This window comes from Taurulus bubalis (genome assembly GCF_910589615.1).
Source record: "Taurulus bubalis genome assembly, chromosome: 1".
In the NCBI taxonomy this organism is placed as follows: Eukaryota; Metazoa; Chordata; class Actinopteri; order Perciformes; family Cottidae; genus Taurulus; species Taurulus bubalis.
In genome coordinates this window covers 8,236,812-8,253,206 of record NC_136589.1, presented here as the reverse complement: position 1 = coordinate 8,253,206, position 16,395 = coordinate 8,236,812, and the positions used below count along the sequence as shown (strand labels likewise).

General features: G+C 42.2%; 2 protein-coding genes across 2 annotated transcripts; both read right to left on the bottom strand.

Annotated features, from left to right (window-relative positions):
- Positions 1–2,488: 2,488 nt before the first annotated feature.
- On the bottom strand, positions 2,489–3,244 carry cldn23l (claudin 23-like; the record flags this gene model as incomplete). The annotated part of the gene is made up of 1 exon (XM_079218353.1): positions 2,489–3,244. The coding sequence occupies one exon, from the start codon at positions 3,242–3,244 to the stop codon at positions 2,489–2,491; it is 756 nt and encodes a 251-aa protein (XP_079074479.1).
- Positions 3,245–6,160: 2,916 nt separating this feature from the next.
- grhl3 (grainyhead-like transcription factor 3) lies at positions 6,161–15,335 on the bottom strand. Its single transcript, XM_079232358.1, has 15 exons — positions 15,197–15,335; positions 13,453–13,627; positions 13,307–13,368; positions 12,356–12,587; positions 11,999–12,238; positions 11,245–11,356; positions 10,949–11,043; positions 10,325–10,483; positions 10,142–10,211; positions 9,936–10,057; positions 9,086–9,111; positions 8,881–8,966; positions 8,677–8,762; positions 8,423–8,487; positions 6,161–7,196 (listed from the first exon to the last, which is right to left on the bottom strand). Exons 1-15 carry the CDS (start codon positions 15,211–15,213, stop codon positions 7,079–7,081), a joined length of 1,665 nt encoding a protein of 554 aa, XP_079088484.1. The 5' UTR covers positions 15,214–15,335; the 3' UTR covers positions 6,161–7,078.
- Between the last annotated feature and the right edge of the window lie 1,060 nt (positions 15,336–16,395).

Below are 16,395 nucleotides of genomic sequence, written 5' to 3'. Positions count from 1 at the left end.
GCTGTTTGGGGAATTTTAGTGAATAGATATATATGTAGAGATTGTTTCTTTAAAGTCTACTTGCTCTTTTTGATCACCAGATCTTGCTCGCTGCAATCCTGTCTCTGAGCTTTGCGGGCAGTTCCTTCTGCTTCATGTCTTTTTTTTTTCTTTTTTTTTCTCTCTGCTTTCTCAGCTGTAAAGCTTTATAGCCACAGGTGTGCCAATTAGTTGAATTGACCACCACAGGTGGACTCAAATCAAGCTGTAGAAACCTCTTGAAAGAAACGAGAGGCACCTATATGCTCAAATGTTGAGTGTCTTTTTTAATACATTTGCTAATTTATTTTCACAAAAATCCTGTTTTCACAAAGTCATTATGGGGTGTGAAGTGTAGATTGTTAATTAAGAGGGAAATTAAATTTAGATTTAGAAGAATTCAAATACTAGATACTAGATGTTCTACTGAAGCACAAGGTTTACTGGCAAATTCTAGTTTACTGCATCAGTGACATCAGTCCATTTTCCAAACTGCCTACATTTACTGTCCTTTGTAGCATGGTAAATTAGTGACTCAGGTTGATACCACATTCAATATATTGAGCTTAGATGTTTCTCTTACTGTTATCACTGAATGCTGTTTGCTGCTGAAGAGAGAACTGCTCATCAGGTTGTTATCTGCTCACATAATCGGTCTCTTCCTGCTAATTCACTGAAGGGACCTTATCCGCTGTGAGTGGGCGAAGATGTTCTCTGTTCCTCTGCTTTGTGTGGAGAGTCTTCAATTGAAGCTTTATTTCTATTTAGATTTAAATCTCGATGGCATGTAAAACAATAGCACGAGGATGCAGCACACAGTGATACAATGCTGAAATGTTTTATTCAATGCAGAATGCACACGCTGTGATAAGTTAACACCAATGAATAATTTACAAAGAACAAACCCTGTTGTACATCCTCCTCAAACACTTTTCTTCTCCTCACTGTTCTGGTTATCAAGTCAGGAATATTATATTCATTAGATGAAGATTTACCCTGCAGGCTGAGAAATTGGCAGATCATTTTGTAATGTTCTAACATTAATGTGATTGCTCAAATAGGTTGTTTAAATGGCCTCCAGTGGCTGAATTGAAAGAATAATAAAAGCAGATTGCAGTTACTGAAAAATTACATCAATGTAAAACTAAGAAGTACAAATTAAATCCAGTTTTAATGAGTGTAATCTATAACAGGAACTAAAACATGCTTGTTCAATAATCTTATTTAAAGCCCTAACATTATCTAAGCAACTTATCACAATTATTTGACATTTCACAGTTTTGTTCGGACACAAAAACAGATAACAGTACAAAGGCATGGCTACAATGAGGCAGCACAAAGATACCTCATCACATTTCACTACATGTTGCAGTTAAAGGCAGCAGGAACTTGAGCTTTTTTCAACCATGATGAACTTCTGTAACAATCGTTGTACTCTTTGATTCATCACTTGGAATTTTACACCCAAACAAAATGATGTTTTTGTCTATGTCGAGATGCAATTACTGTACGTCCATCATGACATACATGACACGTCCGCTAATCAAGTCGTGGTAATGTCCTGTGGTTCACAGTCATTTATTGAATTGACTCGTTTCCTTAGTTGGCAGATTTATCAGCTGATGAGTTGAAAGGGACTTTAGTGTCCATGTGGCAGATTTTCTTTTCTTTACCAATGTTTTAAAGGTAGGATTCAGCTTGTTTTATGTGGATGTCCAATCAGTGTTGATTTTAAATGTAGTCGATGGGAGCAATACATTCCTTTGCGTGTGCTATTGACCCAGGAAGTGAAATTTGTGGCTGCAAAATCTATAGTTCTTCCTGCATCCAGTGCTGTCATTTAACATGACAATGACGTAGTTTCTGGTGAGGAAGAACTACAGGCAGCTTGGATTTTTCCCAAAAAAATGGCATCCCAAAATATAACTGCAGAGGATGTAATGGACGAGGATGCATTTTACAATGTTTTGGCTGGCTCAGACCTTCAGCACAGCCATATTTATTCGAGCATGAGTTAACGACGAAGACCCTTCAGGACCTGAACTGCCGAGAGAAAACACAGACTGGCTGTTGGAAGAGTAGCGTTACTCTTTTGGAGTAGAGCAACGGCAGTCCTGTAGTGTGTTTGTGTGTATTACTCATGTTGTAGGGACATACATGTGGGAGGGTCTCGCCTTCCGTTTGAGGAAAAAATGCAAGCCCACATAACGTAAATCATTAAAATTTTGGGTTAAGACTTGGTTGAAGGTTTGGGTAAAGTTAGGATTAGGTTAAAGTTGGAGTAAGGATTAGGATTAGGCTGCATATGTTGTTAGGGTAAGTCTTCAGGAAATGAATGTAAATCAATGTAAGCACTGAATGATGAAATTATAGCTTCAATTGGCTGCATTTACCATCAACACTGATTGGACATTCACATAAGAGGTAATTCATTTTACCTTTAAAGTACTTTTAGTGTGAGGTTCACATTCTAACAGCTGACTTCATATACATTGGTGTCTGGCTGGTTGCTGATCTCGGGACATGAACGACATGCAGGGCAGACAGGTAGCTTTGGGCAGGAAGGGCAAGTCGGGTATCTTGGTCGTTTGAAGCTGAACAGCAGAGCAGTGCCTCCCAGCATCTGTAAACATGAACCCAGCCACCCAAAGTAGAGCGAGCCGGCGGCATGCAGGCTGAGGTGGGGGAACCTGGGGTTATTGATCACCTTACTTGGATCTGCTATCCCCAGTCGTGCAAGGTTGTGGGTGTACACCCCGAGTGCAGTCAGGCTCAGTAGCCCGGCCATCACCACCAGGAGTCCGCCTGTAGCTGCTAAACCTCTCAGAGGTATATCTGTCCAGCACCGGACCCCGATACACGCCAGTACAATGCCAGTGCCGCACAGGAACAACGAGGTCAGGATCAAACCTTGTGCCAGGCGAACCTTTGGGTCTTTCTGATATGGACCCGTCACAGGCCGGCACTGCCTCAGCTCCAAGTTCACCACCTGCAGGCAGCTCTCCCAAAGTCCATCAGAGCGCAGTAAGATCAGGGCATCCCCCGACCTGGACCTGACCCCATTCCCCTGACCTTTTCCTCCTGATCGAAGAAGTGACCCCAAATCTGCCATGCCCAGACGTGCCTGTCCCTCTCTCCACTGAGGTGTGATGGCGGCAGTGAAGACGAGGACCATTCCCAAAGGGGAAAAGACAATCCCCGTCACCATGGTGGTTGGAGTGTGCATCGTAAGTGGTGCAACTTTGATTCTTTACAAAAACTCTCAAGACGTATTACTAATTAGTCCAAATAAAACAGATCAGCTGCACAGTACCTGTGTTCAATACTGAGAGTATTTTCCAAAAGAAAGACAACAGTGGATTCTGCTTGTAATTATTATAGATCAGAACAGTGTGAATCTGTTGTTTCTCATTGCTCACAATTCAATCACAAATGTATCCTCATACACTGCTGATATGTCTGTAAAAAAGCAAAGAATTTATATAAGTATAGGTATAATTCAGCTATTAGCAACATCAAAGGGAGTCAGTACAGTGATAAGAACAGTTAAAAATAGAAATTCATCCATTACCTCTTGGTCAAAACTCTTTTAGCTGCAGATTCTTCATCTCGACTTTCTGAGTGAAAGGAAAAGATTCAGTCAGAAAGTGGGGTGTTGCATGTTGGGTCAAAGTGATGGAGAAGAGAGACGGAGAGAGATGAAGAGAGAGACGGAGAGAGAGACAGAGAGAGAGACGGAGAGAGAGAGAGGAAAAACAGGTGGAGCAGAGTGCTCTAGCAGCTGGAGAAAGCAGAAGGAGGTTTGGCTCCACTGCTTCAGCGCTGGACAGGAAAAGATTGAACAGTCGATGTCTGTCTCTGTTGCTAGGATACGATAACCTGGCCAGCCTCAACGTGACAGTGTGTGTGTGTGTTGCATAGTGGGACTCCTCGCTGTGCAACACCTCAGCTTGTGTATTGGCTTGTAACAAATGTTGGCATACTTGACTTCAGTCCTGCGTATGTTTGTGTGTGTATGTGTGTGTCTGTGTGTGTGTGTGTGTGTGTGTGTGTGTGTGTGTGTGTGTGTGCGCAGGAGGGTGTGTTGTTGTTTTTCTCAAAGCTTGACAGTTGATGCCCAGCAATGACCTTGTGAGAATTCAGTCAGGTTGGCGCTATGTCAGGCCAGTGTCTGAATGCAGATTGAGTCCATCCACGATGTCTCGGTTCAGGAGGAGGAAACAATGCCCTCTGGGACGAAGACAAAACAACTTGAAGACGTGTGTGACTCATGCAGATGAACACACACACACACACACACACACACACACACACACACACACACACACACACACACACACACACACACACACACACACAAGCATTCTTAATCAGTCAAATCTTTGTCAAACAAACATACACGACAGTGATAACCTGATGATCTTAGATAAGAAAAAAGAGGCCAATAGTAAATAGTTTCTGAGTTTCATGTGATTTTTTGTGTTGATTTAATCCTAAAACGTATACGCATCTACAAGCAAGACATACATTAGATAATCAAACTGATTTATATCACTTGTGAACTGGCAACAGGTGTGTGTGTATGATGGTGGGAAACTAATTTGTAAGCCAAAAACCAGCTTGTATTGGTTTTGGTGCTCAGCCTACATGAGTTATGCTGTATTTGTAAATTTGATCTAATTAATGGTAAGATATTTCACTTCTGGAAATGTCACCAGAGAGTTGTTGATATTTAGACTGACCGAACCCTGGACGGTAATGGGGAATTTATGTTTGGAAAAGATCAAAGATAACAGTCTAAGAATAGACAGGAAAGATTCAGTGAACTGTTGTCAGAATGTACAAGAATGGAATATACCAGAGTAAAATAGAATATTAAATAGAAATGTGCCATGAGAATGTACGTCCGGATGCTGTGAGTAGAATGCAATCTGATCAACACATAGCTGTCATCAAGTGTCATCTGTGTCTAGAATTACAGTGTACGTTAACATCGCAATTAGAAACATGGCATCATTTCCTGCGCTGCGAACACAATGTTTTGACTTTGATGGGAAAGAGATAAGACGACACACGTATGAGGATCGCAGACCTGACCCGGCTGTTAGGACATCAACTGCTTCACTGTTACAACGTATCACTAAGCAGAATATTTATTTGTTTGTTGTGCTTATTTAAAAGCCGTAACTTCACCAGATGCTGTATTTGTTTTGATGCAGAGATGGCAAGAGGCATATGATATGGGAACATCTGCAGAGAGGCACAACATCCAAGAGGCTTATCATGAATTGAAAATGATGAATATACTGTAGGGTTATTAATAGCCCAAACACTTTCTCTCATGCAGGCACATTTCGAGCAAAAGCAAACACACACACACATAGTCTCAGTCGCTTACCATTCAGTAGGGGTTGCTGGTTTCTCTCTGCAGATTTCTGGCTGCCTCCCTGCTCTCATCTGAATGGCTAACATGTTTCTCTCTCAGGCAGGAGATGGAGCGGCAACCTCTTCGTTATTCTTGCTCTCTCTTCCTTCCCATTTAGCCTCGCTTCAGCATTCTCCGCACCCGTCTCTGCCTCTGTTTGTCCTTGTGTCTGCGTCTGCTTTTGTCTGCTCGCCCTGGCCGTCTGCCTCTGTGTCTCACTTTCTGTGTGTGTGCGTGCCCCTCTCTTTGACTTGCTGAAGGATGTCTGTGTTATATCTAGGACAGGATTGCCTCCCCGCTGTCAGTGTCACCAAATAGGGAAATCTTTTCTTCTTCAACACATTTGTGCTGCCTAGTTGGATCGCATAGAGCTGCTAGAATACTACGTGTGATTATCTACATATGACCCCCACCTTCCCCCTCATAAAACGCACATACCCAAAGATACAAAACATAAGACCAAACCTGAGGCAGACGGGTTCTGTGCTTTTGTTTGATCTATAGAAACAGCTGATGTAGCAATCAGCTGTTTCTCTATATTTTTTATATGCAACTATTATCAAGAGATGAGAGAAGGAAAGTAAACATAATTTGTGCACACACACACACACACACACACACACACACACACACACACCAGTAATAATTGATCGGTGCTGTGAATGGCTACATTTTCAATCAGATCTGTATGTATAATTAAGAAACAGTCACAAAACCTATTATGCATTTTCTTTATTTTCTTACAAAAGAGGCAAGATGTGACGAATACAACCAGAAATGCCATGATATAATAATGAAATATTACAGGGATACATGCTTGTTTTGAAATGATGCGTAACGTAAAAGGGAAAAATATCCTACAACTTTTAACACACACACACGCACAATATGAAAGTCCTCTGGCAGGCCTCGGGTTCGGGCGGGAGGGGGGGGTTAAACTGTTTCCAGGAAGACTCTTTGGTTACACTATAAAGGAAGGACATGTCCACAATTCTGGACTAAATGATGGCCAATACAAAGTATTGTGTGGTTTTATGGGTGGAAATGTCTGACTTTAGGTTCTGAATTAAGCCGCCGGGCCATTTAAGTTGTGAAACTAACCTACAGGAAGATACTCATAGCAGTGAAAAAACATCATAAGTAGGTTGTGGGTGAGAAAGCGCACCATTGGCTCGTATAGAAGAAATGATGGATACATTAAAAGCAGCAAGACTAGCAACCTCTGAAAATGCTGAAAATACACTGTAGACAAATCATGTTCAGAGCTCTGTAAAAAAAAATTTAAATACATAGCATTGTGTGAAAAATGGTTAGCGACATGCACATGGCTAGTTCATAAAACACTGTCATATTAAATTCTATTTACATTATATATGTACAGGGTGTTCATCATAATTGCTCTTACGTTACAATTCAAATAACAAAATCATGGGGCGAGTGGTATTTACAACATCGAGAAAACTGACTTGACTTAGCATAAATCTGAAAAACTCTCTCTTCAGCCCAGTTCTCTCATTGGTTTTGGCAGTCCACAGCTTACATTGTCTTTGACTGAGCAGTGCTATTAGAGATGGTTCAAACGCTGTAGTGTGTTACATTCTTCAATGGAGCAGGCGGCTGATTGGATGCTTGCTCTCATACTTCAATGAGGGTGACCTGGAACTGGCCGCTGATGACCTCGGACATCTCGATGAGGAAGGCCGACTGGTTGGTGTAATGTTGGATGATGTTGTCGTCCATGTTGACAAAAATCCTAAAAAAAAGAGACGAGCAAGGTTATCTCAGTGATTGGCAGTAAACAAATGCGGTGCATGGAAGAAGTAAAAAAAATATAAACACATTTTACTTCAAAACTCGTGTATGTGTAAATTGCCTCTTCTCACTTCAGTGCGACATAAGCAACAGGTCGCCAGCATTTGTTTAAATTAAACACATTTCATTTCTTTGTAGGACACTTCAATCGGCAACAACAATAGTGGCGGTATATCTCCTTCATCAGTCGGGATAGTAAATCAGGTCACTGTCTTCCTTCTCTACCAACACTAACCTTTAAATCTTTAAGGCTTTAATGACTGAGTTAACTAGAGGCTCATGCATTGTGCCTGCAGGGACAGGCTTGATTGAAGACAAGAGCAAAAGAGGAGGGAGGGAACAGCAGGGAGAATGTAACCCAACCTGTTAGCCTAGCCCCTCAAGTGACAGCTGCCAGCAGCACGCAGGGAACAGCAGAGACATCACCCAAAGGTGTTTTACTCTGTCAGGAGTTCTTATTTACATCTCAAGAAAAACCTTCTGGTCTCCTCTGTTATTTCCCAGGAGGTGACCTAGACTATTATCAGTTTGACAGCAACTGACATGGAAATTCTGCTGACGTGTGCAGCCAAGGATGTTTAACAAATAGTTATTTGTCACGAAGAGAAGAGGTGACATTTTCATTACCACCGGAGTGCCACCTTTTTACGAGAATGAAACACATTGAAGTCCTGTTATTAATTTAATCCAAAGCACCAAAAATCTGCACAGGAGAAGGGAAGAGCGTATAAACTCATCTGACCTTCAGTTGATGTGACTCGTGACAGTTTCAAAAAAAGATCACAACTTGATGGACATCCTCCAGCTAGTAACTGGAAGCCTTAAACTTCACGACACTTGATATGTCTTTCAACACCGAAATACTTCCTGATGTTGCGATTAAGTTATGAAAACATAAAGACAACAATTGCCCATGACTCATCTGCAAGGCTTTTGAAATCTTTTCATCCTCCCTCAGTCATCTGTCTTTCTTTTGGAGAAGCTACAATTAACACATTCCAGGAGGCCGAGCCAACTAACCTACCTATCCAGTCTGTCGACATGAGTTCCTTAAAGGAGGATGAGATTAAAACCACAAACTAAGCCCTGCATTAATACACATCGTCTGTGTCAAATGCCCTACTTTAAACCAAATTAGACATACCAAAGTAACAATAAGTTACTCACCCTCTCTTGCACTTTTTGTAGATTTTTCCAATGGTGTCTTTTTGGATACCGTACTTTTCTGAAACCTGAGTAAAGAAAGGAATAAGAGAGTTAAGCATAATCTCCGGCTGAAAGAAAGACAATAATGTACGGTAACATATGTGAGCATGATGTGAGTTTATTGGAAGGCAACAACCGAGACAAGGTGGAGGTGAGCTGTTTATCTCCACCTCCGAGATCAAGTAAGGTACTACAGTAGTGTGTTTGTTACTTACAGCGTCCCGAAGGCCTGACAGTGTTGGCGCGCTGAGCATGAGCGCATCAAAAACCTCTTCAGTGTGCGTCCTCACGTACAGCAGAACTACAGGAAAGCGAGAGAAGGAATTTTAACATTTTGCTAAAACGACGAGGAAATCAAACTGGTTCATTATTGATTGCATCTTCTGTGTTTAATATTAGACTTTTAGTTTTCTATGTACCTCTTTTTGGGTCTTCTCTGCAGGCTTGTTTGCTGGGTGGAGAGCTGATCTGGTCTCTGTCTGGATACAATCTCTTCATAGAGCTCCTGGGAAAACACAACAGACGTTCACATTAAACAAAAACAGCCACTGTGTGTTTTTTTTCCAGAAATAACTGGTTGTGATGTATGGCTGTTAATGTCGCCATGAGTTTTCTTTCGCTCACCTTTCAATCTCGTCCATAGGAGGGGCCTAAAGAGACAACAGAGAGGAGACCAGAGATCTGATTAGACACCATTCCACTGATAAAAGCATTGCTTAAATTCGCCTTTCCCACCATTGTCTGTGAAAGAATGTTATCATTACTTTAAGACTGCATTTCCCATAACCTCTAAACAACAAACAACATAAGCGTGGCCACTGATAGGACCATCCTCCTCTTTATCTCACCAGCCAATCAAAGACGTTACTGCCATTCACAGCAGACGGCCAGGCATTGAATCCTTAAGTTATTTTGTAATTGCTGGTTTCATTTTTCCACAGTTTCACTCACTGTAAATCAGGAGAGTTGTATCTATATGAAATCCACCCTTTTCCCCCTACACTCACGCTCCCATGTCTCTATTGACAAACTGGCCTGTCTGAACAGCACTCTCAACTCACTGCTTTTGCAATCGTGTGTGAAAAAAACCTGTGAATATGAGGGTGGCGCATACTGTATGTCAGGTATCTGTGAGCTGTTGCACCAGGTGTGCGTGTGAGAGTGTTTTTGTGTGTAAGCCCCCTTTGCTTAATCTCAGTGTCAGTAGCTGTAGTGGCTTGTACTTGTGCCTGGTTTCGACTCCAATTAGCTCATCTGATCCCAAGTCTGCGTTTCGCCTCACTTTCACTGACACATCCCCTCCCCTTCCCAGCCTACTTTTCCCACCGCATACTTTCCCACAGTCTTTTCCCTGCCTCTGTCGTGTCTGTGCTACTGCCTAGCCCTACAGGGATGCAGGGCCCGAGAACATGATTCACTCAACATGCCTCAAGGAGAGGAGAGGAGAGGAAGAGATAGTTAAATGGGGACCTACCATGCGCTGTAAGCTGGAGAGATGTGTTTCTGGAATAAAGAGAACTGGCTGGGTGATGTGATCATCCAGGGTTTGGAAGAAGGTACAGTCGCTGCCCATGGAGCTGCTCACTAAAGACTTGGCTGGAGACAAAAGCAGAAGTTAGAATACATTCTCTGAAAGGGATTAAATATCTTTGAGACGTGATTTCTGTTGGCAACACTCACAGTTAACATCGGGCTTCACCCTCCTTTTGCTTCTCTTCCTCTCCTCATCGCGCATCTTCCTCTCAGCACCCTAAGGACACACAATCACATGGTTACAATAATGACTTTGACTCCACAAACTCCAAATGCTTTTTTTGTTGTGTAAGAAAAGACGAATGAAGGGAAATGACACAAGCGACGTACCTTATCGCAGAAAATCTTGACCTGGACAGCGGCTCTGTGCAGGAGCTGGTTGGTTCCTGAGCTGACGTCGTACGTGTCGATCTGCAGATTTAGAGGCAGGCCTTTAACTCCCTTCTGAGCCGAGAAGTCTGTGCTTAGGGAGTTGATGCCGATATAAACCTGTGGGGAAAGGAGTAGGCATTTTAATTACATCATGGTGTTGTCATGTGTGCTTTCTGCATGTCATTCCTTTATGTACACAATTAAAAAGAGACCTCCAACATGTTTCTCACTCACATCAATTTTTTCTCATTTATCTAATCTTAGGCCTCTCTATCCTCACATGTTCTGCTGCTAATGTATCTTCTTCCTGCTTCTCTCCACCTGCAGCAGGTTTGGTGGCCCCGCCCCAGCGCCTTTGGGCCACAGAGGAGCTTGTATAAGCCGTCGTGGCTCTCGCATTGCTGTGGTGACAGGAGCCTTAGGGCTAAACACATTTCTGGGATTCCTCCCCTCCCTCCTCAGCCACTCCTTCTCCTCTCCACCTCCCTTTTCTACCTTTCCTTTCTTTTCTTGTAAATCCTCCACCTGTTCTGTTCCTTCCCTCTTCAGGTTATATAAAAACATATTTGTATGCGTGCTTACCTTGGCTTCTTCATTGGGGTTCCAAACAAAGGAAAGAGCGTTGAAAGACAACTCCTCTACATTGGTAATCCCGCTGAACACTTCCTTGTAGTCGGCTATGAAAGGGGAAAAAAAATTAAAAAAATGTCAATCTTCTTTACTTGTTAATAGAAAAGAGTGTTGTGTTGATTTTCTTCTCTAACACATCACAGAACAGTGAGAGAATCGTTCACTGTCGTGTCCTTGGTGTAGATGTCTGTTTATCGGTGTACAGGGACGTTGCCTGTGTATTTATTTTGTATATGTGAAGAACATACCGATGTCAATGACCCTCTGCTTGGCGGTTGGCTGACGTGCGTGCCAGTGATTCCAAAAGCGGAGCTGCATTTCTGGGCTCTTGTCATTCTCAAACACAGCCATCACCACGGTCTGAATCGGAGAAAGAACGGTGACAGAAAAGCAGACAATTAGGTACGTTTGCCAAACTGAGTGGAATTCTTTCACCAGTCTAGATGTCAAAGAATCTCCATCACGTTTCATTTATCACTCCAAATCCCCCTTTTCTCACCACATTGTCATCAGTTATTTGCAGTGAGCGGGTGTGTGTTTGTGTGTATTCTTATCCTCTGATTCGCTTGACAAAGAAAAGGTTTGTCGCCTGTTTTAAAACCACACCTCCCCCCGTCATCGTCCACTCCTTTTTTCTTTTTTTTTGCTGAGCTCCGCTGCACTCTAGCCTCCTTACACCAGTGTAAGAATAAATGATACAGGGCATGACACTGTCATTTTAATGGTGCCACCCCAGTGGGTGTCAGCAGGGAATTAGTCACCGAGGAGCTGGCTCCAAGGGAGGGACATATATTTGGGAAGGGTTGGCTTGGTGGCACGCAAATAATTGATATAATCATGCGCCCATGAAAAAAGCCTGAAGGGAAGGATGCCATTAAGAACAATCGTCACCAGTTTTGTTTAAGCAACTTACCTGTTGTCTAGTAATAACAGGACAATAACTCTGGAGAATCATACAAAAAATGGTTGTTGCTTTCCTGACAATGTGTCACCATGACTCACCTTGACTTTAGTGGCAGTGAGGCAGGCACTGCTGTCCACTCCCTGTAGAGTGATGGGGTAGAACTGGCCCTTGTTCAGGTAAACCATGGGCAGCTCACTGGACTTGTAGGAAGAAGCCAATGGAGCTCCCAGGGAAAACTGGAACTCATTCCTGAATCTCTCTGGCGGAGAGCCGGTGTAGGAGCCTGAGTAGACCGGGCTGGACTGGTCATTAGGGAAGGGATCGTTATAGGGATGAGTCTGAAATTCACAAAAACACATGTGTTAATGAAAGGAAAGAGGGAGAGGCCTGGAGAAATGCCAAATAGAAGACACAGGAAACAGGGCTTAGCTTTCAAATAATGACGCTAAATTTACCTCGGTGCTATGATCGGGGAAAGAACCGGTCAGCAGGGAATCAAAGATGATGTTGAGCTCCTGCTTGTCATATGTGTCCGCCACAACACTGGTCAGGGTGGCGTAGGTGTCTGAGGTGGTGGCAGCAGAGATGGGCAGTGAGATGTTCTGCTTGGATCCCAGAGCCTCTTGGTGATGGCTGACGTTGGAGGACGGCTCCAATGAAATAAGCTCATTGGTGTTGGTTAGATTCCTGGTTGGAGAGAGGAAAAACAGATCACTGTGACTACTCCATCCAGTTACAAAGAGAGCAAGGAAGCAAAGTGTGTGTGTTCAACACGACAGAAGCCTGCAGACAGCCGGTGCCAATATATAACAGACAGAAAAAGCACACACAACTACTGCAAGGTGAACTTGCAGAAAGACACGGTTTGAGTCTGGGTGGGTACTGTTTGTCTCTTAATCCATCTTTTTTTCTTCCCTGTGTTTGAGTTTCCCTGTTCAAAATGTTTGAGGGGACAACACTGCGCCCCAATAATGGCCGTTTCTCACCTACCTAACAAGGTGTAGGAATGGAGAGCTCAGTGAAGACAGAGGGAGGCATGTTGTGAAACTCTTTAGGCAATACAGAGACAATGCTAGAGAGAGGATAGATGGATGGAAGGACTGGAGAGGTAGACGATAATCCCCCTGACTATGTTTGACTTGGAGATAACCCACTCACCTGTTTATGGCCTCCCAAAGCCCTGCCTTTCTGTTTCTGTTTTAACACTCTCTAATGCGCTTTAATCAGTGACAACAAAGGATAGAAAAATTTGTTTTGAATCATGCAGTTTTTCTTGAAATTACTGTTAATTTGAAAGGGAAATCCATTTTTAAGATTTTTAATGATTTTGCTATTAAATTCATCTGTACTGTCCTTGGTATAAAAACAAGAGTGTAAAAAGGACTTTTGGTGAACCTGTGCCTTACCTCTCTGTTTTGCAGATGTTGCCACCGCGGTTGGTGGTAACAACCTTCTGATCTTTCTGGTTCTGAAAAAAGAAGAAGAAGTCAGAATTCATTTTGGGATTAACATTGAGTTAAGTTCTCATTACTACTGATTCCACATGTTCTACCTTGCACTGTTCATAAAGCATGGTTAAGGCTGTCAGGTCGTCTCCTGGGTGGAGTCTGGGTTTGGGGTGGTTCTGCTCGAGGACCGGGCTCTCCATGTAGGACCAGGAGTCCATGGCGTAGTTATTGTAACGGTTATAGTTGAAGTTCTCGCTCTGAAAGGCCAGTCCCAGAGTTCTGCAGAGAGAAAAGAGTTGACAGTGATTGATTAGATTGAAGACTCAAAATACACTGTTAACAGAAGAAACAGGGTACAAATGTAGAATTATCTAGAGGTCAAAACGAAAAATAAATGTACTCAAGTAATTTAAATGCTTATTTGACACACAGGGTTTGAGAGAGTGAGAGAACGCTTAACAGCAGCAAGTATGTGCAGCGGGATGCTGCACATACTTGCCCCTGAGCATGGAGGGTTTCGATTGCAAAACCACAGAGCTGAGTAACATCCCTCAAAAGCAGTGGTGTCAAAAAGGTTTAAAAAGCCAAGGGCCACCCACTAACACCCCCCTTCACACACACACACACACACACACACACACACACACACACACACACACACACGCACACACACACACACACACACACACACACCAAACTACATTCTTGAATCCTATATAAACTCTCTTATTTGCATAGACCTTAAAAGAGATGACACGATATTTTCTTACTAAGTAAATGGATTACCACATGTGGTGACTTCTCGCTTTCCTTACCACTCATAAAAAAAGTGCCGTGGGGAGGAGGGGGAGGGGGGGGATTTGTTTGCAAAGACTCATGGTGACATTGGATTGTAAATATCCCGCCTACCAGGAGAATCCCTCTTTGGAGTTTGCCCGAAGTAGCAAATGAACAAATAGCTGCAGTTTACTCTGGATAAACAGCTAATTAAATGTGCTGACAGGAAAAGACCACAGGTGTTCACAGCCACGTCAGTATTCAGAGTTTTCTCACAAGGATTAATGCAAGAGAACTGCATTCAAACTCCCACACCTGGAAAACTAGACATACTGTAGCATGGAATATTGTGCATTATAACATCAGATTATATATTTTGGTTTTGTCTGTTTCCTTGATAATACAGCTACATTACAAATACTAAAACTGATCTCATACACCTGCTCTAAGATGCACCTGTCTGTCCCTTTCCCACCGAGCAGCCTAAATAAACACTCCATTGCTTATTCTCCATTTCCCCCTAAAACCAGCCAAGTGCAGATGTTTTTACACAGACACACGGAAAGGGGGATGGGGGGTCTAGGGTTTCTCCATTATGTAATTCAATGCATTACATGCTGTCATTGCCCTCTGTCTGTGTTCAACACCTCAAGAGGAGATTCTTATTTCCCGGTCTCCTTTTGTGCTCTGTGGCCCCTAGGTTAGTGACAACGCAAGGCGAAGCAGACCCACTACCACCACACACCAAATTGTGTGTGTGTGTGTGTGTGTGTGTGTGTGTGTGTGTGTGTGTGTGTGTGTGTGTGTGTGTGTGTTAAAACTATCCATATCAATTTCCCCTGAAAACCACCCCTTTCTTAAAACAGGGATATTTCACATGGGGGTCTCATTTTTAAGAGGAAGAAGGGGGGTTCCTGTCCCCCAGACAAAAAAAAAAACACCAACATTGATTCACGTAAAGTTTATATCAAAATGTTTTTCATTTTGTGGACAAAAAGCACACTTTGGAAAACAAAAATTGTGATGAAGCACACATTTTAGGATATGAAAAAATATGCACACAGCACTTACTCAGTCTCTTTGGTCATGTCTCCAATCCAAGTCCGCCGGAATAGGTTCCTTTAGTTTCAACTCTTGCTGTTTGTGTGAGCTTCTCTCTTTCTGAGTGAGTGAGTGTATCAGTCTAGCAGAGGAGATCAGTGACACGCAGATGAGTCAAGTGTTGTGATTCCCTCTGAACCGGGTCCAGATGTATTTCATGCCAGCAGTGAGTTTCCCTCTCCTCTGTGATTGGCTGAGAGGAGTGAAACAGGTGTCTGATAGGACAGGTGTAGGATCATTAACTCTTCACAGGCTGGAGAGAAACTGGCTCGCATGTATATGAGTGTGTGCAGCCGAGAGAGCACTTTGCAAGACAATCCGAGGCAGGAGTGTTTTGAATCTCATTATGGTAGTGGATAAAAGAGTGAGCATGGGGATCCCAGAGGTGCGAAAGGTTTGGTATTGACTATGAGAAAAGCCTGGAACTCAGCTTTAACATGTTAATACTTTTTCAGTATCATTTTTCACTCTCCCCCTTTATTTCCATGTCATACACAGGTTTTGGTTTCTTCGTTTTCTGAAAGTGAAACATTACAGGAATTAAAAAGTTTGAGCAATTAGACAGAACAACATGCATTTAACCTAACAGCAATGGATTCAAACAGAAACAAAATGAACATTGAGATTTTTCTTAAACTTAGAATTGCAGCCACTGTCTGTATTGGATGCACATAATATTAATAATAATAATAATAATAATAATGATAATGTTGTTTTTCTTTCACTTTTCTTTATTGTTATACAACTGTGTTGCATATGTTCAATGTTTATTTCATTGTTTGGCGCCTCTTTCTTCTTTTCATCCTTTTAATTGTAAAGCACATTGTGCTCCTTTTAAATTAAATTGACATGTAATTAAAGCTGCCTTGAGAAGTTTCCCGTTTTAATTTGTACATTTTAGTTTACACAATAACTCAACAAGTATGCACACAGTGTGCACTAATTATTGTATTTACAAAACAACAGATACATTGCTGAATAAATGATACAATTATTTTTTTATATAAGCTACTTCACCAAATTTGAACTATAAAAACAGTTTCATAAAATGATCAGTAAAGTAACAAATGTGGTGGTTAAAAGTACAATATTTACTGAATTGTTCAGAGACAAGCCTTATGAAAGGAATGGAGACGACTTTGACAATGTTGACTACAAACTGTGTATAT